The sequence below is a fragment of the Leuresthes tenuis genome, unplaced genomic scaffold, assembly GCF_036924035.1.
Source record: "Leuresthes tenuis unplaced genomic scaffold, fLeuTen1.0.hap1 SCAF_10, whole genome shotgun sequence".
Lineage (NCBI taxonomy): Eukaryota > Metazoa > Chordata > Actinopteri > Atheriniformes > Atherinopsidae > Leuresthes > Leuresthes tenuis.
In genome coordinates this window covers 13,656,403-13,680,468 of record NW_027325364.1, presented here as the reverse complement: position 1 = coordinate 13,680,468, position 24,066 = coordinate 13,656,403, and the positions used below count along the sequence as shown (strand labels likewise).

General features: G+C 40.4%; 3 protein-coding genes across 6 annotated transcripts; 2 read left to right on the top strand and 1 right to left on the bottom strand.

Moving 5' to 3' along the window:
* Positions 1–5,397: 5,397 nt before the first annotated feature.
* On the bottom strand, positions 5,398–17,389 carry trim46a (tripartite motif containing 46a). 2 transcript variants are annotated; one of them, XM_072394225.1, is made up of 13 exons: positions 17,148–17,389; positions 16,017–16,275; positions 15,386–15,536; positions 14,415–14,613; positions 14,187–14,333; positions 14,008–14,103; positions 11,491–11,744; positions 11,209–11,330; positions 10,775–11,104; positions 9,767–9,996; positions 9,583–9,650; positions 7,574–8,007; positions 5,398–6,398 (listed from the first exon to the last, which is right to left on the bottom strand). In XM_072394225.1, exons 1-13 carry the CDS (start codon positions 17,205–17,207, stop codon positions 6,370–6,372), a joined length of 2,379 nt encoding a protein of 792 aa, XP_072250326.1. In that variant the 5' UTR covers positions 17,208–17,389; the 3' UTR covers positions 5,398–6,369. The 2 variants fall into 2 exon arrangements, with proteins under 2 accessions (XP_072250326.1, XP_072250327.1); XM_072394226.1 differs by lacking the exons at positions 5,398–6,398; positions 7,574–8,007; positions 9,583–9,650; positions 9,767–9,996 and adding an exon at positions 10,341–10,489.
* A 412-nt stretch (positions 17,390–17,801) lies between these two features.
* Positions 17,802–20,949, top strand: LOC140315682 (transmembrane protein 107-like). 3 transcript variants are annotated; one of them, XM_072393275.1, is made up of 5 exons: positions 17,802–18,286; positions 19,514–19,581; positions 19,658–19,758; positions 20,189–20,464; positions 20,625–20,710. In XM_072393275.1, exons 1-4 carry the CDS (start codon positions 18,200–18,202, stop codon positions 20,446–20,448), a joined length of 516 nt encoding a protein of 171 aa, XP_072249376.1. In that variant the 5' UTR covers positions 17,802–18,199; the 3' UTR covers positions 20,449–20,464; positions 20,625–20,710. The 3 variants fall into 3 exon arrangements, with proteins under 3 accessions (XP_072249376.1, XP_072249378.1, XP_072249377.1); XM_072393277.1 differs by having other exon boundaries at positions 17,806–18,286; positions 20,189–20,285; positions 20,625–20,949; XM_072393276.1 differs by having other exon boundaries at positions 17,808–18,286; positions 20,368–20,464; positions 20,625–20,949.
* Positions 20,950–21,470: 521 nt separating this feature from the next.
* On the top strand, positions 21,471–23,601 carry krtcap2 (keratinocyte associated protein 2). The gene is made up of 5 exons (XM_072394224.1): positions 21,471–21,603; positions 22,249–22,403; positions 22,594–22,657; positions 22,903–22,969; positions 23,081–23,601. The coding sequence occupies exons 1-5, from the start codon at positions 21,600–21,602 to the stop codon at positions 23,199–23,201; spliced, it is 411 nt and encodes a 136-aa protein (XP_072250325.1). The 5' UTR covers positions 21,471–21,599; the 3' UTR covers positions 23,202–23,601.
* Positions 23,602–24,066: the final 465 nt, after the last annotated feature.

Genomic DNA, 24,066 nt, shown 5'->3' with positions numbered 1-24,066 from the left:
TTAATGGGAATTTAATTTGATAAATGGTAGGTAATTAGTCATCAAAACTCCAAAAATATAGTGATTCACTTGTAAAGTGTGAGGTTTTTGCTTCTATAAGATATCTTTTATTGGAGTAGTAGAAACAATGTCAAAAATGCTGATTTCCCTTGTTATTTTACTTCACTTTGTCACTAAATGCAAATCAGAATCTTATTAGACAGCGATTCATCTGCATATTTAAACGTTACATTTTTCACCATTGTTTTTTATAATCTTGGCATAATTATACATAAACACTTTATGTATCATTCTTAATCTTTTTTGATTTATTAATATTTTCACTCTGGGAACATTTGTACAGACCAGTTTCTAACAATTTAAACCACTTACATCTTTTGAACTGCATGGATCTAAAAAACAACTTAAGAGAACAAAATTTAGCTAGATAACTTGAATGATTTGATTAATAAATAGATACAGTATCATTCACTAAGAATGTGAGGACTCTACTCATCAGGCTTAATATTTAAAGAATCATTTGTTTATGACAATATGGAGCTATTGTAGATTTAAAATAATCTTCAGAGAGAACAGTTTAATCCTCTGGGTACCATGAAGATCTTCAACTTCAACTTTATTTATACAGCACCTTTCCCATTGACTTGTAGATCAAGTATGTTCAAACAACTGAAATTGACAGCAATAATGAAATTTACACTTATGAATTTACACATTCATATGCACAAATATTGACACATGAATAAAGATTAGAATCAGTACGAAATCAGTGGCAATTCATGAACACACCGTCTTACAGAACGACAGACTAGGACAGGGTAGTGCAGACGAGTCAGAGTTGAGCGATAAGTACGAGCCTTGTGTTTGGTAAGTAGTCATTTATAAGGAAAAGCAGGGGGGTGTAGCTGTAAATAAAGAAGAAAAAAAAGTAGAAAATGATGAGTTCTGGAGAAGAGAAGGGAGTGTTTTCTGTTGTTCGTTCCTCTATTGAAAAGAGACAGACAACACTAAGTCTGAAGGGAGAAAGCAGGGAGTCAGATAGACTGCTCAGACACACCCTTCATTAGAAGCTGTGGCTTTACTGTGAAGAGACACCGTGCTAAGTGTTCCTCAGGAAATCAAAGCACGGTACTAATGCTTATCAGTGCACGTCTTTGGTCGAAAGCCAAATGGTAAATGGTAAAATGAGTGTGTATGTTGCACTGATGAGGGGGGGTGAGCAACTGAACAATGAGTGCAACTCACAAACAGGATCCCTCTGTTTCCTGAGGTTGAGACTGTCTCCCTAAACAACACACACAAGCTGACTCTTGTACTTTTGCACACATCCTTTTAAACACAGGCGCACACGTGTTATATGTACAGCATGTTGTCTCTCAGACACTCCCAAAGGCTTCCAACAAACACCATGTGTGTATTCAGACGTCTATTTCTGTCCTTATGGGCAAAGTTTGATCTATGGATTTTGTTTCCCCCATAATTATACACAACATAGCTTCAACTAACATGAAGTCTGCATCCAGGCACTGTGCAAACTCAGCATATCAACACACACAGCACACAGGGAGGCAGTGAGCAGCTTGTGGACATTCTGCCATCAGTAAACGCACACCTGTCCCAGCTGCTGTTTTGAAGAGAATGAAGGACAAAAAGGAATGTGTTTCCCCCAGTTTTCCTGTCAGCCCCTCACCCTCCCCGGCATCCTCTGTCATCCTCGACCCTCAATGTGTTTTTGTCTTATTGTTTCTACGGTCAGATATGTTTCCTTCTCTTCCTCCAGCGTGTTTCTTCCCCTCTCTTTTCCTAAATCATGTTATCTTCTATCTACGCTGGTGCAAACACAACAACCAAAAACGTTACCACAAAAAGAAAAACATGTGCCGGAACAGAAAACATTTCTGAAAAAAAACTTCACAATGAACCTGATGTTCCACATTGTTGTCTTTTGATTTTGCTGTTGTGTTTCATCTAATGCTGTCAGGAATCCCTGGCCGAGATGACTGTTTGTCTCTGGGTGTTTGTTGTGTTTCGTGTCATTCTCCTGGCAATGTTTGAGGGGGCGTGTCTGTACCTGACAACTCACACCTGGCTGAGGTCATCACCTCACCTGCTCCTCATCAACTGGCTGCAGTATTTAAGGAGCAGCCACAGATCCAGTCCCTGCCGGATCATTCTGAAGTATAGGGGATCAGTCCAGTCTGCTCACTCTACGCCTCGTGTGGCCTACATGTGAACCTCCACCCTCCGAGCCTGCCTGCTTCCGTTGTTTTTGTTCACAATTCACTCTTTATTAATAATTTGTTACTCTCAAAACCCTTGTTCCGATCTGCTGCTGGGTTCCCCTCAGAGTCCTGACAAATGCTATGTTTTGCACCCTGTGGCCCTCTATAATATCCATTTGATTGGACAATTACTCTTTCTCAGTTTTCTCAGACTTGCTCTCACGGTCATTAACTGCTGTCATAGCTAACCGCCATGTTTTGTAAAATCAGGACATCTGCAGCTAAAATTGAGTCTGCCTTCTAAAATTGTTGACCACTTACATTTTAATAGACATTTTATAAGCAGTATGAGTTTTACGTTTTAAATCAGGAAGAAAAAAGACGTCATGCTTTTTTAAGCATTCCTTGTTTGTAAATGCAGTTGGTGATAGGCATTTATGGTGAAGGCTTTTAACGAGTAGCAAGTGTCTTTCTGTCCCCAGTTTAACCAGCTTCTCCTCTTGTTTTGATTCCATAATCAGCATTTCTCCCAGCGCATGCAGGTTGCTCTGCTGTTGGGCTCACACAAGACCTCAATGCATGCATCACAGGCTACGCACAAAGCCCCCTTCTTTTTTCTTACTCACACACACAATCACCTACAAAAATGTGACTCCTCAGCTCTTTCACTTTTAGCAGCTGCTGCTGGAAGACCTTTGCTCTGCAGCCCACTGTTGCCAAGGAAAAAGATTAACAGGGAGAACCTCCAGTGTGTCTTAAGGGATGACTGTGGTACGGTATGTCCTGTCAGTCTTCCAGAATGTTTTGCTTCCTCCTTCCTCCCATTCTTGCCTCTGCCACCCTTCACAACTGAGCAGTGAGTGTAGTGATATGTGGACAGATAGTCATTAAGCTGTCAGTAGAGAGCCTTTGGACCAAAACTCTGTCAGCAGGGATGAATATACACATTTCACTTTTGATATAAATCAACTGTCAGGTATACCTCTGTTTAACCAGCAGTACATATCTGAGATTCACTGACTGTGTGCGCGATACCAGTCCATCGAACAACTGCAAGCATTACAAGAGTCCAACACATTATTAATATTTCTTGTTTGTTATTTTTCATTGTTGTTGAAAAATGCTTAAACTGTGTAGAGGATAGAGCCACAAAGCAGTTTGAACGCTGTCAAGAACATAGTAAAGTTAATGACTTTGACAGAGTCTAAAAATGACATACACTGAGACATAAATACCCACATAACCTAAGGAGCGTTGGTCCTGTCTGAGCACGTCTTATCGCTGTTGGCATCCATCCAGAACACATGCATGTTATAGATATGTATGTGTGTGTGTGTGTGTCACAGTGGTTTTAGACATGTTTTTGAATGGAAACCCAGCCAGACAGAACTGCAGTGCACGTGGGATTCAGTGCAGCGAGAATCAAAAATGGCTTTGAGACCAGTGAGAGAAATCCATTTGGTTCAAGAGTTTTACAAATGTGCACTGCAGTTGGAGCTTGTGAAGTTGCTAAGAAGCTGTTAGTAGAGTGTTTGAAGGACTTCTCCACACATCCAGGGCTGAACACAGGTGCTGAGGACAGACAGAAGACACAGCTGTTTGGGGGGACTTGAAGTCTGCTTGCATTGGCAATCACTCCAGTGGATTCTTGCATTGTGTCCACATCTTGTTATGAATGGAACCTATTCTGTATGGCACTCTTTCTTTTCAGTAAACTCTAAACATGAAACAGCTTTAATGGCTGTTCTAATACACTTGTTTTTATTTCCGCTGCTTTGTAATCATTGAGAAATTCCAACTTAATGTGTTTTGAGATAAACTGAATATATGAAGAGAAATCTTTTTAGTTCCAGTTTCATATCCATCAGAAATTCAATGATGTCCTTAAATTGCACGTTATTGCTTTTACCAAACCAGCTTATCTACTGTTTGTTATCATCATCAGCATAAATCATGTGACGAAATTTAATCAGAAGCTTACGCAGTAAACTGTAAAACAAAACTATCTTGGAAATTCCAGTTACTCAATACATGCCTGCATGTAAACAACACGAACAAATACTGCTTTAACTTTTGAAGGAGGAATTCCCCTCTGACAAAGGCGTGTAAAAGCTGAGCCGTATCTAAGAAATCGTGCACTAGAGCCAAGCAGCGATGGAGTTTAAACCAGAGATATAAAACATTTCAGTTAAATGAAAAAATTTGGTTTTATTTTCTAGTCTGCCGTTCCTTTTTCTCTTACAATATATTGCTTTCAGTGATGTGAAAAGAAAGAAGATGGCATTAAAGTTTTGGCAAATGATAATACATGTTCATTTGAATGATATCAATTCATGTGGATTGCCACTAACAATTAAGTGTAATAAGATCAAAAAGAAGTAAGAGAGATGAGAAGAGGGGTCTAACAGTACAAAAAGCACAGATTTTGGCTCAGATAAATAAATAAAAAAAGAAATACTGAAAGCTCCTCTTGTCCTGCAGTGTCTGACGTGTCAACACAGATTTGTGACCAGACCAGTTGACACTGGGTGCACCTGTCGCTTTATTCCCTCTTCAAAAGGAAGGAAAAACATAAAACCACAGAGCATAAACAATGTTGCCTCCTAGTGGTAGTTTTTTTTTTTTTTACTTTGCAAACCTAAGCTTTAGAGGAGCTGCAAGTCTGGTATAAATGCAACGTCTCCCTTCGTGACTATAAACCATTCTGCTGTTATGTAATATCCATTTGTTTGTTTTTTTTACTGTTGTAGAACATACCTTCATGTCACTTTGTCTGGCTAATAACAACCTGTTAGAACAGTTGTCCTAACCACAAGTTCAACCTGCTCACGTCATCTTGTCTGGTGCTCGCACACTATGAAATACAGCTGTTGACCTCTCTGTTGACCTCTGTCCTCTGTTGAAGGTATCAGGTGTCCTCACGTGAGTCTTGCAAAATAGGCAGATTATATTTGATCCCTGTAGCAATTAATCTGTTCAAGCAGTTCTGGCACACTTGCCCTTGCATGCAAACTGGCACCATGCTCCGTTACAGACATCAGCTTTTTCACATGTCATCCCAACAAAGAGGGTTTGTTTTTATAATCCTTGTAAGAGCTCTGTTCTGCTGTTTACAGTCAACCTTCATTTGACAGTTTTATATAGCAGGCAACAATCTAGCAAGGAATTGCATCGACCAAAAACATGTTTTTAATTCTTGTTTTATAGCAGGGGCATGACACTTAATGATGGCAACAAACCAGGTTTACAACTGAGAGACTTACCTGAGATACAAATAAGTTTACACCTCATGAAAAACCAAAGAATACATACAAATGTTACAGTACATTCAATGTTTGACACAATGTGACCCCATGTCGCAGTGACCCCATGTCAGTATTTTATTGTTTGCTTTTTTCTTATGACATGATGGAAACGTTCTGCCAGCAAGACAATGTCAAAATTTAGATTCTGAAATGCTACAATTTAAAGTCATTCAAGTGCTTTGCTGGCACACAAGTAGAGGGAAGCCATTCAAGACAGACACACATGGACAGATTACTGAGCAGACTCAGGGACTAAATGTCTTTTCCCAGACATGCAGACATATGTGACACTAAACAACCAAAATGACAAAGAGATGCAAATGAATCATATGTAAAATGACACAAAGACATATTCAAAGAACAAAATGACACCAAAGTAACCATTATGCATACCTAAAGCAATGTAGCATAACTACAGTGATGAAAAATGACTAAAATGGGAGACATAATCATCACAATGATGCAAATAAATCCCCCAAAGTGACTTCACAGAGATAGAATGGCTACAAAGACAAACACAATTATGAAAATGTGACATAAAAACGGTAAAATAAAATGCAACAACTTAGAAAAATGTGTGCTAATGACGCATAAAACATTCACTGAACGATGCGAACTTACCATAAAGAGACAAACTAAACAAAGAGTCAAAATAGCCAGAATTGGTTACATAAATAAAATCTTCGAAATGAAAGTTACAATAATTAAAACTGTTAGAAATGCACACAATACATACACATGCATACACATAACTGTATCTGCATGGTTTGTGGTTGTTTTTCTTTCATTGTGGGTGCCTTTGTCCTCGGTGGGATGATGACTCGGGGGATAATTTGATACATCTAAGCCAAGAGGCTTTTTTTGTCATGATCTGTCCATGGAGACACGTATACATACCACAGAAAACATAAAAGTCACAGCAAGAGCTCACATACACGCCACAGAAAACCCTATCACTCATCAAAATATGGCCTGAGAGATAAACTTGAAAATGTAAACGTATAATCTCTGAAATAATATATCACCGGGCTCTTACATTCCCCAAACGTGAAATATAATAACAAATAGATTAAGTACTGTTGATTGCCACAGGAAAAACAAAAGCTATAGGAAAAAATTTAGGAAACCAAAGTTTAGAAAACAAAAAATTTCTACTTCTGCTGTTCACTTCTTATTAATATGTTTACTTAAACCAATCATCGATATTCATGTGCAATCCACAATTCCAAAAAACTGACAGTCAACATTCGTATCAAAATATTTAACACCAAAATGTATTCAAATGCTTACAAGTCAGCAAATATAAAGAGAGCATCATTCATTCCGAACTTTTTCACACTGACTTGGGTTGTGATCTGAAAACACAAAGGCAACTGTGAGCATGTTTCTGCAGCCACACAAGACCTTTTGAAAACACAGACCCTAAAAAAAAGAAAAAAACAAATGGTGCTGTTCGTATGTTGTTACATGTGACTTGGACAGAGGCAGTCGCAAAAATACTGAAATTCTCTATTTCTGGGTTATATTCACACCAACACGTCCTTGAGCTACATAAAAAAAATGAAGATAGAAAATTAGACGTACAGTACATCTGAGGTGTTTTATCAAGGTGACGAGCATTTATCTGCATATACATGTAAATTATGAATCCTCGTTACACTCGCATGCAACTTTTATTGTCCTGCCATTCTGGGACAAAATAGGAGAACATCTTAACCTGCTATGAAGGGGATTTACTCGCCACGTCAACAGAATTCTGCATAGTCTAAAATCACTTCAGCCATAGTGTCCGCAGGAGCAATGAAAGTTTGAGAAAGTTAAATAATTTAATGTTTTCAGGCCAAGTGCAAATACAGAAGAATGTGGGATATTTGTAGTCAGCTCTCAATAATCCCACTGAAAGAAAAACTATTACCATATTTTAACAGTGACTGTTCAGTCCAATGTTTGGTGAGATCATATAAACAGTCAGTCCCCCTTTAACTTTACACGTGGAAGAAAGATGTTGATCTCTGAATGAACTGTGTCCATAAGCAGTTTATTTACCTCGATTTGTCGCTCGTGTTTGGATGGTTACCCTCCGTGGTGGTGGCTCCTCGATGCTCCGATTGGCCACAAGGTCTTGCAGCTGTAGCGCTCCACCGCCAATGAAACAAAATGCGGGACACACCGGAGCGGAGCAATCCACGTGTCCCTTCCACAGAATACGCAAGGAGTGGGCATCGTAGAAGGTGACAAGTCCTCTGTCACAGTCCAGACACACTCCCAGTCGTGGCGGGAGAGGAGCAGTGTGAGGCATGCTACTGTGGCTGCTGCTGTGGGAGTGCAATCCTCCCTGGCTCTGGCTGTCACCCTGGCTCTTCGTATGACCGTGTCCTTGAGGGAGCAGGATCTTGCCCATGCCCACGGTGAGGAAGCAGAGGGGAGGGAAGTCCTGGCCATCCTCTGCCTCACTGTCATGTCCACTGTCTGGGTCACAGCTAGGAGGGGGCAGAGGGCAGGATAACATTAGAATGAACTGGACAAAAATGAAAAAAAGAGAAAAATGAACCTGTTTTCAAAGAACACGATTGAATACAATATGATCTGAAGTGGTGGCCTTCTACGCAGTTTTTGACAGTCTGCACACCACTATCAACTAGTCCTCACATTTAACTTAAAGGGTGGAGAAATGCAGTGCCTTATCATCACAATGCTTTGATAAAATCTCGCAAATTGCTGCACCGAGAGCACTGATGGAAAGTATTTCTGAAATCCAGAACAGATATCAAAGTCCTTATCCTCTCATGTAGGGCCCTTAATGTCCAAACTCCATTGCAATCTTTACTCTTGTGCATATAAGCCAGGATTGGATTGCACGAATGGCGTGTGTCTTACTTCCTTAGCATGTTCTCTTTCTCTCCCTGAACCTTTCTGCAGGTATCTCTGGCTCCAGCACTGCATTTCTCTGATCTACCATTACTGTGCCGACCCACTTGTCCACCCACTGTTTATTGTTTCTCGGTTGTTGCCCCAACCACTTTCTTGCTGTCTCCTCATCCAAATTGGATGAAGCAGGTAGGCACCCTCCCTGAATCTGCCTCTGTAATAAGTTTATTTTTGTTAAAGTGAGCTGCTCAAAGTGAATTGCTGGGCCTGTGTCTATGTAAAGTGCCTGAAGATGACTTTTTGTTTTAAGTTGGCACCAAAGAAATAAAACTGAAAGTTAAATTCTTCTCTGTTCCTCATAGTAGGCAATATTAAATCAAAGCATGATGATATGCTTCCCCCTAGAGGCCAAGAATATACTCAAAACATCCCGCTGCTTCTAACTTTCTCTGTGAGACATTTTTGTACATGTAAGTGTAACTGAAGTTACTTGAATGGTGGTTTTGTCAGATGATGCTGCGTTTATGAAATGAGGATTTTACTGGAGCGTGAAAACGGTCTGGAAATGGTTTAAGCGACCACAAGTTGACCCAAACTGATTTCTAACAACAAAAGAAATGGAAAAACGTGGGAATGAGCGCAGCTTTACTGGGAATTGCTTATATTGATATACAATTTAACTTTACTGTTTTTACCAAAAAATGCAAAAAGAGGAATTAACCAATCAGGAGTGTCTTGGTCCATTGGAGTCTAGTTGGGTTATGCATGCAGACTGATTTGAATCCTCACCCACATAATCTCAGTTTTCTCACATAAGGCTTTGAGAGGCTTGATTTTGAAAGCTTTGTGTCGGACTAACAACTTTTGATGCATTTCAAAAGTCCAGTTTTGTTCAGACTAACACAATAAAAAAAAATCTGGAACATATTTCATATCATAACATATCTTAACATATTTATCGAATGCCTGTTTTGTCGTGGGAAATGATAATGTTAACGTGACTTTCGTGGCATGACAACAGATATCCCTACATGAACATGAGATCCACCAATCAATGCAGATGTTCATCTAAAGTGCATTTTTTCTTTGGTGTATTGCATATGTAGTCAGGGCACTTTGAAACAGATTTGTTTTTAAAGTTTTAAGTTATTTAAAAGACAATTATTTTATTTTTAAGATTAAGTTACCGAGGGCTTGCCATGTCCTGAGGCATATGGAACCACTCTTGTAGTTTAGCCTCCTGACCAACCCCCACCTGCAAATGAGACGAACAAAAAGACAAATACAGGCAAAACCAGAAAGCTTTGGTCAGTACAAGCTGATTCCATAAATACAACCCGCTGTTACATCAAAGCAGAGACTTCCTCTCACCTTCACCAAGTAGGACCCAGGCTCCACAGAGCATGCCCAGTAGTGTCTGCCTTGAGAGATGGCCAAGTCTGCCACTAGCAGGTCAGAGGTCAAGTGACAAGAGGTGAGGGCGCGGTCGGCAGCCTGCAGGAGGGATAGGCCTGGCACGCTGCGGGCGTAGGTCTGGCCTTTACCCAGTGCCACGCGTTCAGCATGCAAACCCCAGCGAGAATCCAAGGAGAAACTCAAGACTGGGAGGACAGGAAAAGGAGGTAAACCAAGAAGAAAAGGAAGAGTTTAAAAAAAGAGAGAAGGGAAGGAAAAGTGTCAGGAAGGACGAGGGGTCAGATCCTGAAGTTTGAACAGAGTGAGACTTCAGCGAGTCTTAATATATAATGAAAAAGTAGCTAGAAATGGGGTGATGGGAACACTTTATGAGAGCGAATAAAAAAAAAGGTCGTATTCAAGGGTAAAAACTGAAAGAAGTGAGGAAGGAAACATAAAGAACAGAGAAAGAATAAGCACAACATCCAATCTGTGTATGTAATGTTTCAAGAGAGGAGTAAAAATTGGAATACATGTTTTTGAAGGGATGATGATGCAGTAAAAATTCAAGACACGAAATAACAAAGAATTTTTGAAAAAACAATATGACAGACCTGTGGCTAGAGAGACAGAAGCAGAGATATTATGACTGTGGTGACACTGGAATGCAGAGCAAAAAAGGAAGGCTTTGTGCAGAAACTAAAAAAAGTAGGGATGGAGAATATCATGGGATGGAGAGAAAAGAAATATCAAGATTAGTCAGTCAATTGACAAATTGCATTAATGGAAAAACATCTAGCTTCAAATATTTCCTCTGCAAACATGTCTGTATTACCACAGCAAACAAATTTGTTTTTAAGTTTTTTCATACAAAATTCCTCCAATCTTTGAATATATATCCCAATAAAACTGCATTGGAAACAAGAAATGGCCACATCTGCTTTTAGAAGAGTTTTTGCAATGAGCAGGGTGAACATAACCTACCAGGTGCAGGTGGGGTGTGGAGGTAAACCTCTTCACTGTACTCTCCAAACCCAGCCTTGTTGCAGCCTCTCACCCTGAGCACGTACACGCTGTCCATCTGCAGCCGGTCAATCACGGCACTGGTCCCTTTCACTTCATTCAGTCGCTGCCATGGTGTTGAGGAGTTAGGGGAGCTGGTGCCACCCCACGCAGCTCCAGCTCCTCCAGCTCGTCGCTGGTATTCAACAGAAAAATGCCAAGCCTGGGCTGAGTCCTGAGGGAGGCGCCAGCACAAAAACAGCTGGTCGTAAGCCAGCGTCTTCTGAGTGTCAATCACTGGAGCCAACGGCGCTGTGGAGCAGGAAAAAAAGCACAAAGATATGCCAGCCACACTATTGATCTCCCAAAACAATGACGCCACATTTAATGGTTCTCAAACAGGGGTTGAGACCCACCTTGTATGAACTGCAAGCTGTTGATAAGCTTAATCTCTTTGGATGCATCAAGGTGAAAATGTCTGAAAGAGGGATCAGCAGCAAGACAGAAACACTGCAGGTGTTCTATGGCCTTAATCAGCCTGTAGGGGGACAGAGAGACAGACAACATGAAGGAGAAAGAATCAAAAAACAAAACAGACATGAAAATCAATGAATGAAAGAGAGCTAAGAAAAGCTAACAAGCCAACTCAATCCACTTCCTTCCACAGTTCAGGGCTGAGCTTAACAGGCATGCGTTACCTGTTGTGTGTTACTCTCGAAGCCTGTACAAAGCAGGGCGCATCCGTCTCTTTGAGCAGCTCCTGGGTGTACGTCATCAGACCAGCCTGCTCCAACAGGCCTTGCTTCTCAAACACCTGACCGGATAGGGCCTCCTGTCTCCTGCTTCGGGATCCCTCCAAGGCCAAGGCTAAAGTCCCCTGCCGCTCAGCGACAGCAGCTCCCAGCTCTCGGATACAGTGAGTCAGCTGCTGCAGAGCTACTGCACTATTAGCCTGCAGGAAAGCAGAGGGGACACCAAAAGAGTGAGGAAGATCCACAGACACCTGAGAAACTTTTGCTGCAGATACATTGATTCCCATCATATCTCTTATATCTATTTTAGAGTCTACTTTCAAGCTCAGAATAGACCTGAGAAAGATTATCAGGTAGAGTATCCACTCGTCTGACTTTATGAAGATCAAACCTACACCAACTTCAACATAAATTGGAAGAAGACTAATTTTGCCAGATCATTTATGTGCAAACAGCACGCTGTTATTTCTGCAGTACATTGACTTCACTGGTCAAAAGTTAGGCTGTCTAGTTAGCTCAGGATTCATTCCCAAAGACCCACGAGTGGGTCATGGGGAATTTTCTGTGGGTTGCCAAATAAATATATATTCTTTTGTTTGTTTCTTTTTGTTTTTATTGATGATAGGGAGAAAACAAAGTATTAACTGCCTTATTTTGCGCTTACTTTGTTTAATGAAGTATACATTTTGTAAATTATACTGAGGAGAATCTAAAAATAATGAGATGCCTCGTTAACTCTTCTGAGATGCATTTATTTCTCCTCACTCCATTTTACTGAAGTGCATGTTGTCAAGAATAGGTGAATAAAAAAAGCTGGGATTTATCAAATGTCTATCATTTTTAAATGGCTAGCTTAATATGATGCTTAACTGGCAATTAACAATAGTCCTAAATGTTTGTTAATTCTCTTTTGGAGAAACTAGGCCTAGTGTAAATTGGGTCACAAGGATTTGTCAACTTTAAAAAGTGGGTCCCCACAATGAAAGCTTGGGAAACACTGGTCTAGAATTAGATGGAAGATGGATTTGTACAAAGCTGTGTCCTTTCTGGCAAATGCGTTTTAACACTTCCTCTAGAATAATGCAAAAGCCACTGGATCCATTCCCTCTGATTGCTTTCTTATGTAATGTGCCACAAAGTGGGCCTCTGAGCAACCGTAAGTATTGTGTGCTGGTCTTTACAAGCCTGACAGCTCACTGTCACACTGAAAGACCCTCTCTTCAACATATATTCTAGATAGGATTGGGGTCAGGGTTAAATTAGAGAGATGAGATATTCTCTTCAGGGATCTGCCATGATATTTATGCAACCTTTGTTGACAATTAAATAAGAAATTGAATCAATGATTGCATTTGAGTTTCAACTCATTTTGTTTTCTCTGCAAATATGAAGTGACCAGTTTGCATTTGTTTATGTAGTGATGTAGGTCTGGTGGGCGGTTGGGCAACTTATTGGTGGTTAGGCAGAGTGAAACTGGGGATTAAAATGGGAACTGTAATACTCTGTCTGTATCACATGATCTGTGAGAACTTCACAAACAGAAATAATGATGGATTTTGAATGACACATAAGGAACCTCCATTCAAGATTTCTCTTACTGCAGAATGGTAAGCAAGAAAATATATATTTCTGAGAAGCATGACATCAGGAACATTTCAAGCAACACTGCCTTTCTATTTATTTGATAAAAACAAGAAATAATTTGTGCCAAAACTGTGGTAAGTGCTTACTAAGTACCTCTCTGGTACTTAGTCTTTTGATGAGACTCTTTCTTGTGCCTCTTGAAAAAGTCTAATGTGGAGTTTAAGATCTGATTAGGATCATTATTATCATTATTATAGCTTATCAATATTCATTATCTTTAATCTGCTGGTTTTCTTTTTAATCCGTTCTTCCCTGGAGTGAAAAACCCTTTGTAACAAAGGCTTTGTCAAAAGTCCAAAATAAAGATTTAGATGAGAGCACCACCACTCCAGTCTGCTAAATCTTCCTGTTTTTTGCTGTCAAACAGGGTTTGCCTGCTTGCAATTATACGAGATGGCTTGGCACGTTTTGTCTAGTCTGTCAGACCTCAATTTGACCTCAGTCTTTTCTGTTAATTGCCTTTTCGTAATTACATTAGAGAGTAAAGGAACAGCAACCTGCAACAGGTTTCCAATCTTCTTTGTGGACATAAGGTAATTCTATTTTCAGAGTGCTTGATTAAGGAGTGATCGTTGGCACATAGTTTGAGGAGACAGGGTATTTTAGAAACTGTGAATTATACATCACCTATGCATGATTATGATTGTGAGCATAGCATTAAGGTCTGGCATATTGAAAAAAAAGTTATCTGAAAGCTAAGATATCTTGGGAAATCTCCAATACTTTACTCATCCAAAAGAGAAAAAAAAGGCACACAAAATAATTTTCGGCAAAATTATGTTGCACGTGCACGCAGATAAGGTTAGAAAGACTGTGCACCTCCATCTGTTTGATGGCAGCTTCCAGCTGAGTGATCTGACTCTGTATGGTCTCCTGATTGGCCAAGATGAAGCTGACTCCCTTGGTAATCTTGTCCTGTAAAGCCAAACATAAGGTTGACATTTCAAGGTTGCTAACATGGTTTTAACACACTTGAAACGGACTAACTGCACACTCACCTTAAGGGCCTGGTAGGCCTGTGCTATAGGCAAAACTTTGTGTCCATGGTGGACACGCCGGAGTTTACAAAGTGGACACAGCAACCTCTGGCAGTTACGGCAATACCATTGCATTCTCTCCTGCTCATGCTCTGTACACGTAAGGACCTAGAGCACAAACTGGGATATTAGTACGATACAAAAGAAGCTACAGTATACCTTGTGCTTAACACAAAAAAACAAACAAACCTTTGGCCTAAAGTTGTTGGTAGGTACAATATGTTCGTGCTGAGCTCGGGGAGTTCCCCAGGGATGGTAGAGTTTGAAACACTCATTGCAGAAGTTTGACTTGCAGTCAGCACAGCCCTTAGTGGCCTCCAGAGATTGAGGAGGTTTACAGAAAGCACACATAATGGCCACGCTGCCAAGACTTATTGTGTGCCTGTACCTAAAGGACAGACATGCATACAAGGAGATAAGTGCAGTTCTGCAGCAAAGAAGAAAGCAAACAAAAAGAGCCTATTAGGAAAGGGAAGGCTGAGCTTGTGTGAGAATGTCCTGCTCTCATTTCAGCAGTTAAGCATCCAACTCTTTTAACAGCCTGACCTGGATACATACACCAGCAACTGCTTTGTTAGGGCATCCTGCGCAGCGAAACATGCAGCATCACACTTTCTTGACCAACATGACTGCTCCTCTCACTTTGATCTTCTCTGTTTGAACTGATTTAGAAAATGGATGATAGGAAGGCTACAATGTTGTTTTTTCAACTTCAATCTTGCTCACATAACCTAGATTAAAATCAAAGTATATCAAACTGACTATATCAACTCTGTTGTTGTCACATAGTGCACTGCAGTTTTTAAGCTGTCCCTGCAAACTTCTATCAGGCTTTGTCTTTGATCAGGAGTAAAAGAGAGATTCATTATTGAAACTCCTTCCAGCTAATGATTTCCTGTCTCATTTATAAAGCAGTATTGACTTAACTCTTCAGTCGCTGCTCCTCTTCACTGAGTTAAGGTTTTTTCTTTTTCCAAGACCATGATTATTTAGTCTATTTTCATCAGTAAGATGATGATAAGGTTTTGCCAGAGGATGAAATAAAAACACACTATGAGTAAAGTTTAAGAGTTCGATATCGACTCATGATACGCGTGATCTGAGATTCATTCTGCTACAGCATACAACACAATATTTGTGATATTTCTGTACATGCAAACCTCTCCACAATGCGCTCCAGAGTGAGGTTACGGAGGCAGTCTGCTAGGCCTTTCTCTCCGAGCTCTACGTCCTGCTGACAGGAAGGGCAGGGGAACAGCATGGGGGGAGGGGTTGCGTCTTTCCGCCTGCGCCCTGGGTATGTCCCACACACTGGGAGAAGGATACAGGTGTAAAGGAGAAGAAGGCGAAAGAGACGTGGACAAAAGGAAGAGGAGCATTTTTTTCAAAGTTATGAACTGGAGAGAAAAGCTCTAAGCAGAATTATTAAGAGGTTATTTCACAGTGGAAAAAAATGCTACTCACTTACACAGACACTCTGAAAACACATAAGCTTGACAGATACCCACTGCCTTTTTTTTTTGCCTCTCTGCCTCTCTCTGCTTCTGTCTTTTGTTTTTTTCTCCCTACATTTTTTTCCTGCATGAAACTCTGGATGCACAGCAAGACACTGATGTGCCAGCTAAGAGGACAGTGATGTCATACCACATCATCATCTCTGCATTTTTACAACATCCACAGACAACATCACTCTTTAGTCACTCGAATGCTGAAGTCATTCAGTTCTTCTCTCATGTTTGAGCAAAACATCCTGCGAAGCCTTTTAAAATCCCTGAAAGGTCTTTCCTTCACCTGTTCTGAGGACCCGCTCCAGCCGGTCAGGCGTCTTGGGTACAGGTCTGCGTGCCTGTCGTGGGGACCGAGAGTTGGGTGTGGTGGCTGGTGAATTGGGTTCCGGAGGGAGATCTGGAGGCGGATAGCCTCTTTGTACCAATACCTCAGCGGCACACAGCAAACACACACTGTGTTGGCATGGGAGAAGGATGGGCTGCTTCACCATCTCATCACACACAGGGCAATGCAGCTCCTGTTCCATACTCTTCATGTTGGACTGGACAAAATAGGAGAGGGTGGGAGAGATTCAGGAAGAGAACCATGAGAGGAGTCAGATTAAATAAGAGCTGACTCACTAAAATAGATAAGGATTCTAACACTGTCGACATTGTGCACTGCCTGTCAACTTAGAAGAATGCATCCAAAATGTGTGGGAGTAAACAGGGAGAAGGGGAGATGAGCATTGCTTATGTAGGCTGATGTCTGATACAGAGCATAAGCAGGGCAAATCAGGAGAGAAAAAGAATTGATCGCGCTGGACTTGTGGTATGTGTTTTACAGCCTTTCTGTAAATGGGGTCTAGCTTTACCTTCCCTGGTAAAGGGGCAAAAGAAGAGAGAGTGAATAAAACAGGAGCAAAAATAATTGAAAAGCCTGAAGGAGACTGAAGATTTTTACATCAAATTTGAGTTTTTCCTCTCAATTTGTGGCATCTTGCCTCAGTTTTTACTGGTTGTGGTGGCCCCTTTCCATTGCTGCAGATACAAAGGGCAGCATCCCGTTTCTATGACAACGTGCATCCTCTCTGCTTTCTCATCGTGCGCGGCCTGGAGCCCTATATGCTATCTGTCAACATATTTAGTAAACCAAAATCGTCAAAGACCCAGTTAATCTACTGTCATTTTCGCACTGTGTGGTAACTGTTCTTTGCCAAAGAACAGACCTATGTGATTCAATAGATGCAAAAAAATATTTTTAAAAGGGATGAATGCCTTACATTCCTCTTCAGAGTAACTTTGCAGTTAGAAGTGTCGCGAACTAATATTTATTTTGTCATATTCACAGAGGGATACAAAATATTCTTGTGATATAGCCTTAACAAATAGCACACTTGGTGAAAATAGCCAATACAACCAGCGTCACACTTACACTAATGCGAACCAGCGCGTCCATGATAGAGGTAAAGGTTTGTAAATCGGTTTCTGCCATTCTCTCTCGATGTTTCCGCGATCCTGGAGGAAGGACGTGTTCTCTGGAGGCAGCTCTGCCAGGTTATCGTAGCTACGTCGGAGAAGCAAAGCCCAGGCCTTAACTGGTGGAGCGTCACCATAAAGATGCTGTGCTTGTGATGTGCTGCTGCACACGCGCCGATGCTGTGCCGTCTGTCTGTGTCGAGGACACATTCGACTGGTGGGAAAAATAAGATGGGAGGAGGGTGGGGGTGGTTATTAACGGCTTGGTTCAATTTATCTGCTTCAGCCGCATTGCTTGGGTTTAAAAGGGATTCTGTGAATTTTGTGACACAAAAACGTTCGTCTTTTTTTTTTTTAAATGTGTGCATAAATTCGTTTTAATCTCAATGTAGTCTCCCTATATAATATAATTTGTTGTGCGGCCTTTTACACAACAGTATTAAACATAGCACTTCATCACTGGACTGTTTTTCGTGTTTTTGTCTTGGGACCAGAGATTCGTCGGAACCATGAGACAAATCGTTTGTGACCCAGATTTTATGTGACCATTAGATGGCAGTCTTGTGTAATTAAAATACAAAGGAGTCATAGCTCAACCGCTGTCAATGTGTGAGCCCGGAACCTTTAAATGTTAGTTGTTCGTCCGGTCAGTAATATCGAATGTACCGGCTCGGTGGTTGTTGTAGCAACCGTTTGTAGCGACGGACCAGATTGTGACGCCTTAAAATTAAATAGTTAACAGCATTTTTAGATAGAAAATATTACAGTTTTCGTGCAGGTTTATGTAGGTTAAAAACAGTACTTGATTTTGAGCCAATATATATTTAGCCGCGAGTTCAGCTTATTAGCTAATTTAAATTAGCACTACACAGTAATTTAACACAACAAAAAGTGCCAGGCACATTGAAGTTGGACTAAAACGAAAGTTTTATCCTGCCGTGGGTGCTCATTGTATATTAGTTGTCGGTTGTTTACGCTTTGTCTGACGTTAGCAGTTCCAGCTATAGCATGTCGGCCGTCAGCAGTCTCGTCCCTGCACGGTTTCTCACCATCACAGCTCACCTTGTCATCGTCATCACCATATTTTGGTCGAGGGTAAGTAAACGCCAAAAAGGGTTAAGTATTTGAGTTCCGATGTGTTTTGTTGCATGTTGTCAGTTTATAATATGCAGAAGAATCTCTCCGATCTTTCATTTCCGTAGTTACACCACACGCTGTGCTCTGTTACTTCACCAACTTACAACTTACTTGCTCAGAACAAATTGGGAACGAATGAGGAACTAACTCATAGTAAACCTGTACTCAGTGTTTCACTCTTATCCGAGATTTATAAACAATAGTATGATTAGTTAAATCTCAGCTAATTGTATCACATAATGTATCACTGTATCACATAATGATACAGTGTGGGACTGTGCTATGTATCTTAACTGAAGATGGAGAGAAGATGGTGAAAGGTATTTAGGTATGAATGAGTCCTTGCTAATTTTGTGCCGTTCACCGACTGGTTCAGAGTTAATCCAGAATAAACAGTACAAATACATACCATAGGAATTATTTGGAAAGCACTTGGTAATCAACAATGGGGTCGTTTGATTAGTGACGTAGTTATATATATTTTTTATTAACTGACCATTAGCTAATTATTAGTTTCTTAATTAAAAAGGGTTACAAGTGAATCATTAAGTACCGGTCAACTATAAACTAGTTCCTCTTTTGTTTCTCATTAATTTCTTGTAAAGTAAAAATGTGTGTACCTTATTTGTAAGTGTTTCGTAAGTATTTTAAACAAGATCCCTTAAAAAGGTCAAAAGTGAATTGACTTCAGTGCAGAAAATACGATGTGCTTGTAATAATGCTTGTATTACATTAAAATAAAAGTTTTTTTTTTTACTGCTTTATGTACTGCTGGGTAGTTTTAAGTTTAAAAAATGCAGCATGTTCCATATGATCATCGTGTGTATGTGGTTGTGCTTATCCGCTCAGGACCACATATCTTTAAAAAGTCAGATTTGAATGAGCTCAGCAACAGCCCTGGTTTTCAGCCATGTAACAACATGTGTCCCAGCTTTAATCCAAGAAACATTGTCCTAAAGCTGTAAGGCAAACGCAGCACTAAAAAGTGGAATGTTTGCCCTTAAGATGTAGTTTATCAGAAGGTTAAAGATCCTCGATGGAAAATATCAAGTAAAATTCAAAAGTGAAGCTTGTAGCTTTAGCGGGGTCCTTGAATTAACGTGTTTTGCTACATTCCAACACAGCATACTCACCACTACTGTTAAACTAGGTCTTGAAAAGTTGTCATGTGAATTTGTCTTACAGGAAAATAACGTGAAGGCGAGTTTACCTTTGGTTTTCACACAGGAGCAGTTTGACACAGAAGACAGAAAGTAAGTTAATGTTTGATGAACACATCTGACGCACAGTTGCATACACACGCCCTCCAATAAGTATCCCTTCTTTCAGGTTGGTGGTGGCATTGGCAGTCACCCTCGGTCTGTTTGCTGTAGAGCTGGCTGGTTTTTTTTCAGGAGTGTCCATGTTCAACTGCAGCCAGGGTCTCCTGTGTATCCTTTACACTGACAGCGTGGGTCCATCATTGATGATAGCCATAGACATTCATAAGAGTCATGCTCAACAGTCAGTATATTTCTGGCTAGAGGTGTGTCCAGTTGATTCCGATTTCTAATTGGTCATTGAACATGCTGCATAACTACATTTTCTGTGGTTTCGTTTCACCTGGATGCATTTGTTTCTTTGAGAAGCCTGAGTTTCCTTTCCAAGGAAGCTGCTCACTTCCAAGCAAATGCAAACATGGGAGGTGAAGATCGAGGCTAGGCTACATCTGATGACGGTCGAGAAATTAGTATCAAATGAAACGTCTCTTTGGAATCAAACTATAAAAAGAAATTGAGTGATATTAAAAATTCACCGTGGGCATCAGTTACAGTTCCATGACAACAAACTCCCATTTATTTGATGCTTCTCCTACAATAGCAACAGGAGTCCATGCCAGTGCCTCTGTGGCTCTACTTTTCTTTCTCTTTGAGCAGTGGGAGTGTGACATCTACTGGGGGATCCTTGCCATTTGCAGGTTAGTGTATATATGCTTAATACTCTGTGTGTTAGGGTGTACTTTGTGGAAGTTTTTTTTCCCTAACAGATGTTTTCCCCAGCATTGGCTGTCCACTGCAGCGCATCTGTGTCCTTGTCTTTCTTTGTGTTTGAGAAGTGGGAATGTTGGACTTACTGGGTGATATTTGCCACCTGCAGGTTGGTGTGTCTGTGTTTTACTTTCTTATGAATTAGTAGTTTTCAGAGAGTTGTGCGGTTAGAAGCTTGTGACGATGAGTATGAATAAGTATGAACGCTTTTAGGGCTCCGTCCCACTAGTTTGCGATACATTTTTGTCTCTGTCTGTCTCCCCCTCCAGTGTCCTGCCTGCCTTTGTGGAGATTATTCTGTTCATAGCGGTTTTTGGACTGAAGAAGAAGCCACTATAAAAGACAGTTCTGAGAAAGAAGTGATTTAGGCTTGTGCGCACATGGACACCCGTCATTGCATCAACAGATGCTGTTGAGACAGCACCTGTGAGTCACAAATGATGAATAGATTAATAAGCTGACAAAAATGTTTGATAGCAAGACAGCATGATCAGGCATGGCACCAGCAAATGACAATGGACTACAGGAGCCTGTTTCAATATTTTTGTTAAATATTTTTTTCATACATTTTGAATAAAACAGATTCACAAAAAGTATTTGTTTTGTGTTGTTTATCTGAACATGTTGGAGATATTAGTTTGCTAACGGATGTGTTTGGATTGACCGTTTTAATTTTCTCATAACTTTATTAACAGTAGTCACATGAAAGAAAACAATGTTGTCTTGATATTCTGTCTTGAAGATTATTAAATACTACTTTTGTCCAGAAATGCTTTACTTTTTTTTGCACACCTTTTTCACAGTGTGTGTACGGATATTATTTTACCTTGATTATTTACCTTGACAATGAATCTAGTAATATCAGCGTTGTCTCAGATGGATTTGGATTAGGGCAAAAAGTTGGATTTTGGGGGTAAAACTGAAGGTTTTATTTATTTATTTACAGGAAACTAATAGTTACCACTGTCTAAGCCGACCAAAACACAAGTCTGTCTAGCCAGAATAAAAGCTTGAATGTATATTGGATGGAAAATAATAATAAAAAAAAACTAAACAGCAAAAGAGGGATTTTAATGAAAATATGATCACGTGGTGAGTTCACGGGCCCGCCCACTGGTCCCCTTCCGACATTTGGACCGCTTCATGAGACTTTAGTTCCTAGAGCCGGTGCAATATTGTGGATCTGCGAAGGCAAACCTACTTACCTGTGTTTCTTCAAAAGGAGTCTCACTTAACATCAAATCATGGGTATGTATTACTTAAATGCTTTATGTTCAAGTTGTCTCAGCAAGCATGTTTGCAGATGCGTGGAGTTTGTGAGATGTTGAAGTGTGGTCCTCTCGTCAAGCTAGCTAGCCATTAGACGTAAACTACTATATTAATATAAAATGCGGATAGTTGTCCAGCTGGTTTCTTTTTAGCAACTAAAATTCCTCTTGAATGCCAATTATGTAAGTTTTTATTTTACTGTGTATGGAGAGAGGTATATTTGCAGAGGCTTGTTCTTGCTTACGTGTTTTGCTCAGCTCGAAGCTAACTGCTACGTCGGACACGTTTATGTGCGTACACTGACGTGGCGTAAAGGTTAGCCGTGGAATTTAAACAAGAACTCAAATGTAAAAAACTTTTTCAAAGTTATTGATGTTGCAACCTAATCGACTATGTCATGCGAAATAATTCAATGAAATATGGCTGGTTGTTTAATACTGTTCAGTACAACCTGCGTGTTAAACCTCACAGTTGTTGATAATATAGCTATGAGCTATATTAGTTTTTAACTAGGTCAGTTTCCACATGGTATATCATGCCTCCAATACTTGACTTATTGTGAGTTTTTATTACAGCCCTGTACCAGTCTCAATTTTTCCTGGTTTGTGTCTCTGGCCTTTGTAGCTGTGAACACGGGAACTTCTCTGGTGCTCTCCAGTCTGCTGTCAGTGCTGGTGTTTGCTGGGATGCAGATGTTCAGTAAGCAGCTGGGATCTACTGAGTGGCTCACCATCCTGGGAGGTTTTCTGGGCTCAGTCCTCTTCATCTGCTCCCTGACTGTATCCTTTTGAATACTTAACAATGATAGTGGGTGTACTTCTGACGGTCTTGTTCTCTCATTTAGAAAAATTCCAGCATCTAATTTTCTTATAACAGGATTTCTCTGTAGTCTTTGTCTGTGTGTGTGTTCGTGAACATGCAGTATAGCACAAACACCTCTGTGGAATATTGCACCTTAATTATTTCTAGGCTTTCAATAATTTGGAAAACCTGGTGTTTGGGAAGGGATTCCAAGCCAAGATATTTCCAGAGAGTAAGTAATGACAGTGCTTTTTTTTTTCATGCATGTTTATATTAATATTTTCTCTGTGATTAGCAGAGTAAAGTGTCAGCTTGGCTAATTTGGAAACATATGTATCCCAACCTCATTTTAACGGGAGATTAACATTATTAATACACCGCTGTGAAACAATTTAATCTGTGATTGAATTTTAACAGTTGAAAGCTCAGATTAAGCAACCGGTTCTCTAATATTTAGTCCCTTCTGTCATCTTCCAGTTCTGGTGTGTCTATGCCTGTCACTGTTTGCCTCTGGTCTGGTGCACCGTGTCTGTGTCACCACCTGGTAAGTGACACCTCTATGCAATGCCTACAGCGGGCCCATAGTGCACAATAAAGAGTTGCATCTTCATATATCAATTAAAAAATGTCTTGCTTTGTCTTTCTCTCTGTTCAGCTTGATTTTCTCTCTCTTCGCCCTGTACTACATCAACAAAATATCTGCTGCCCTCTACCAAGCAGCTGTCCCTGTCGTAACACCAGCCAAGGCTGCCAGTAAGAGCAAAAGGAAGAACTGATGAATTTATCAAGTCACACTTGCATCCTGCTAACCAGTCATTATGGAAAAGGCACTGATGTTTCATTGTAAAGCAGCTGTATCGTGTTTTCGTCACAACCTCTTAAATCCATGAACCAAGTTTGATTAAGGGTACTTTTTAAGGAACTGTTTTTGTGAAGATGACCCAAGAATTGCTAATTTACCCCCACTGTTTAAAATTGGAATCATGAAGAAGTGCTCCATGTTGACATACGGCCTTATAGTGAACACCTAAATGGTTCTTTACATTCCATCCTTCCCCTTTATCTCAGCACTGGTGGCTGCAAAGAGATTCAAAAGTCCTGTAATGTTTTCTGTACATTCGTCAGCTCTTTAAATTGCCTTTTGTTTCAGTCATTCTATTTTTTTTTTTTTTTTTTTTTTAATTAAACGTTTTGGGAAAAAACTTTGAATGTGTTGTTAATTTTGGAAACTGTCTCAAACTCAAACCAGCAGAGGTGTCACAAGCTGCCCCACAGTGTGTCCTGTACAAATTGTGTGGATGTGTTGTGGTATGACGGGAGGAAGTCTGCCGATCTGCAGCTTTGGTGGTTTGCTTCCAGGCTTCCAGGCTTCCCTACACCACGTGTTAAAGTGTCATTGGGCAGGACACTGAACCTCACGTTGCCTCTGATGTGTGAATGTGTGTGTGATAGAGCCTGTTACACTGTATAGACCCAAGTTGTGCTGCATGAGTGTGTGTTTGTGAATGTGGTTTGTAGAATCAAAGCACTTCAAGTGGTTTACCAGACAAGAAAAGTGCTAGAAATACAGTCCATTTACCATATATGGGAGTGCCGTGGTGTACAGCTGTCTTACGTCCATTAATAGACCAGTAAAATGCT

Excerpts from the sequence above, each read along its gene's own strand:
- LOC140315682 (XM_072393275.1), top strand. The coding sequence starts at position 18,200 with ATGTCGGCCGTCAGCAGTCTCGTCCCTGCACGGTTTCTCACCATCACA. Across the intron at positions 18,287-19,513 it reads TCACCATATTTTGGTCGAGG|GAAAATAACGTGAAGGCGAG; the intron begins GTAAGTAAACGC and ends TTTGTCTTACAG. Across the intron at positions 19,582-19,657 it reads TTTGACACAGAAGACAGAAA|GTTGGTGGTGGCATTGGCAG; the intron begins GTAAGTTAATGT and ends CCCTTCTTTCAG.
- trim46a (XM_072394225.1), bottom strand. The coding sequence starts at position 17,207 with ATGGCAGAAACCGATTTACAAACCTTTACCTCTATCATGGACGCGCTG. Across the intron at positions 14,614-15,385 it reads CTGGAGCGCATTGTGGAGAG|GTACAGGCACACAATAAGTC; the intron begins GTTTGCATGTAC and ends TCTGTCCTTTAG. Across the intron at positions 11,745-14,007 it reads CTGCCATCAAACAGATGGAG|GCTAATAGTGCAGTAGCTCT; the intron begins GTGCACAGTCTT and ends GCTTTCCTGCAG.
- krtcap2 (XM_072394224.1), top strand. Across the intron at positions 22,658-22,902 it reads AGCCAAGATATTTCCAGAGA|TTCTGGTGTGTCTATGCCTG; the intron begins GTAAGTAATGAC and ends GTCATCTTCCAG. Across the intron at positions 22,970-23,080 it reads CGTGTCTGTGTCACCACCTG|CTTGATTTTCTCTCTCTTCG; the intron begins GTAAGTGACACC and ends CTCTCTGTTCAG.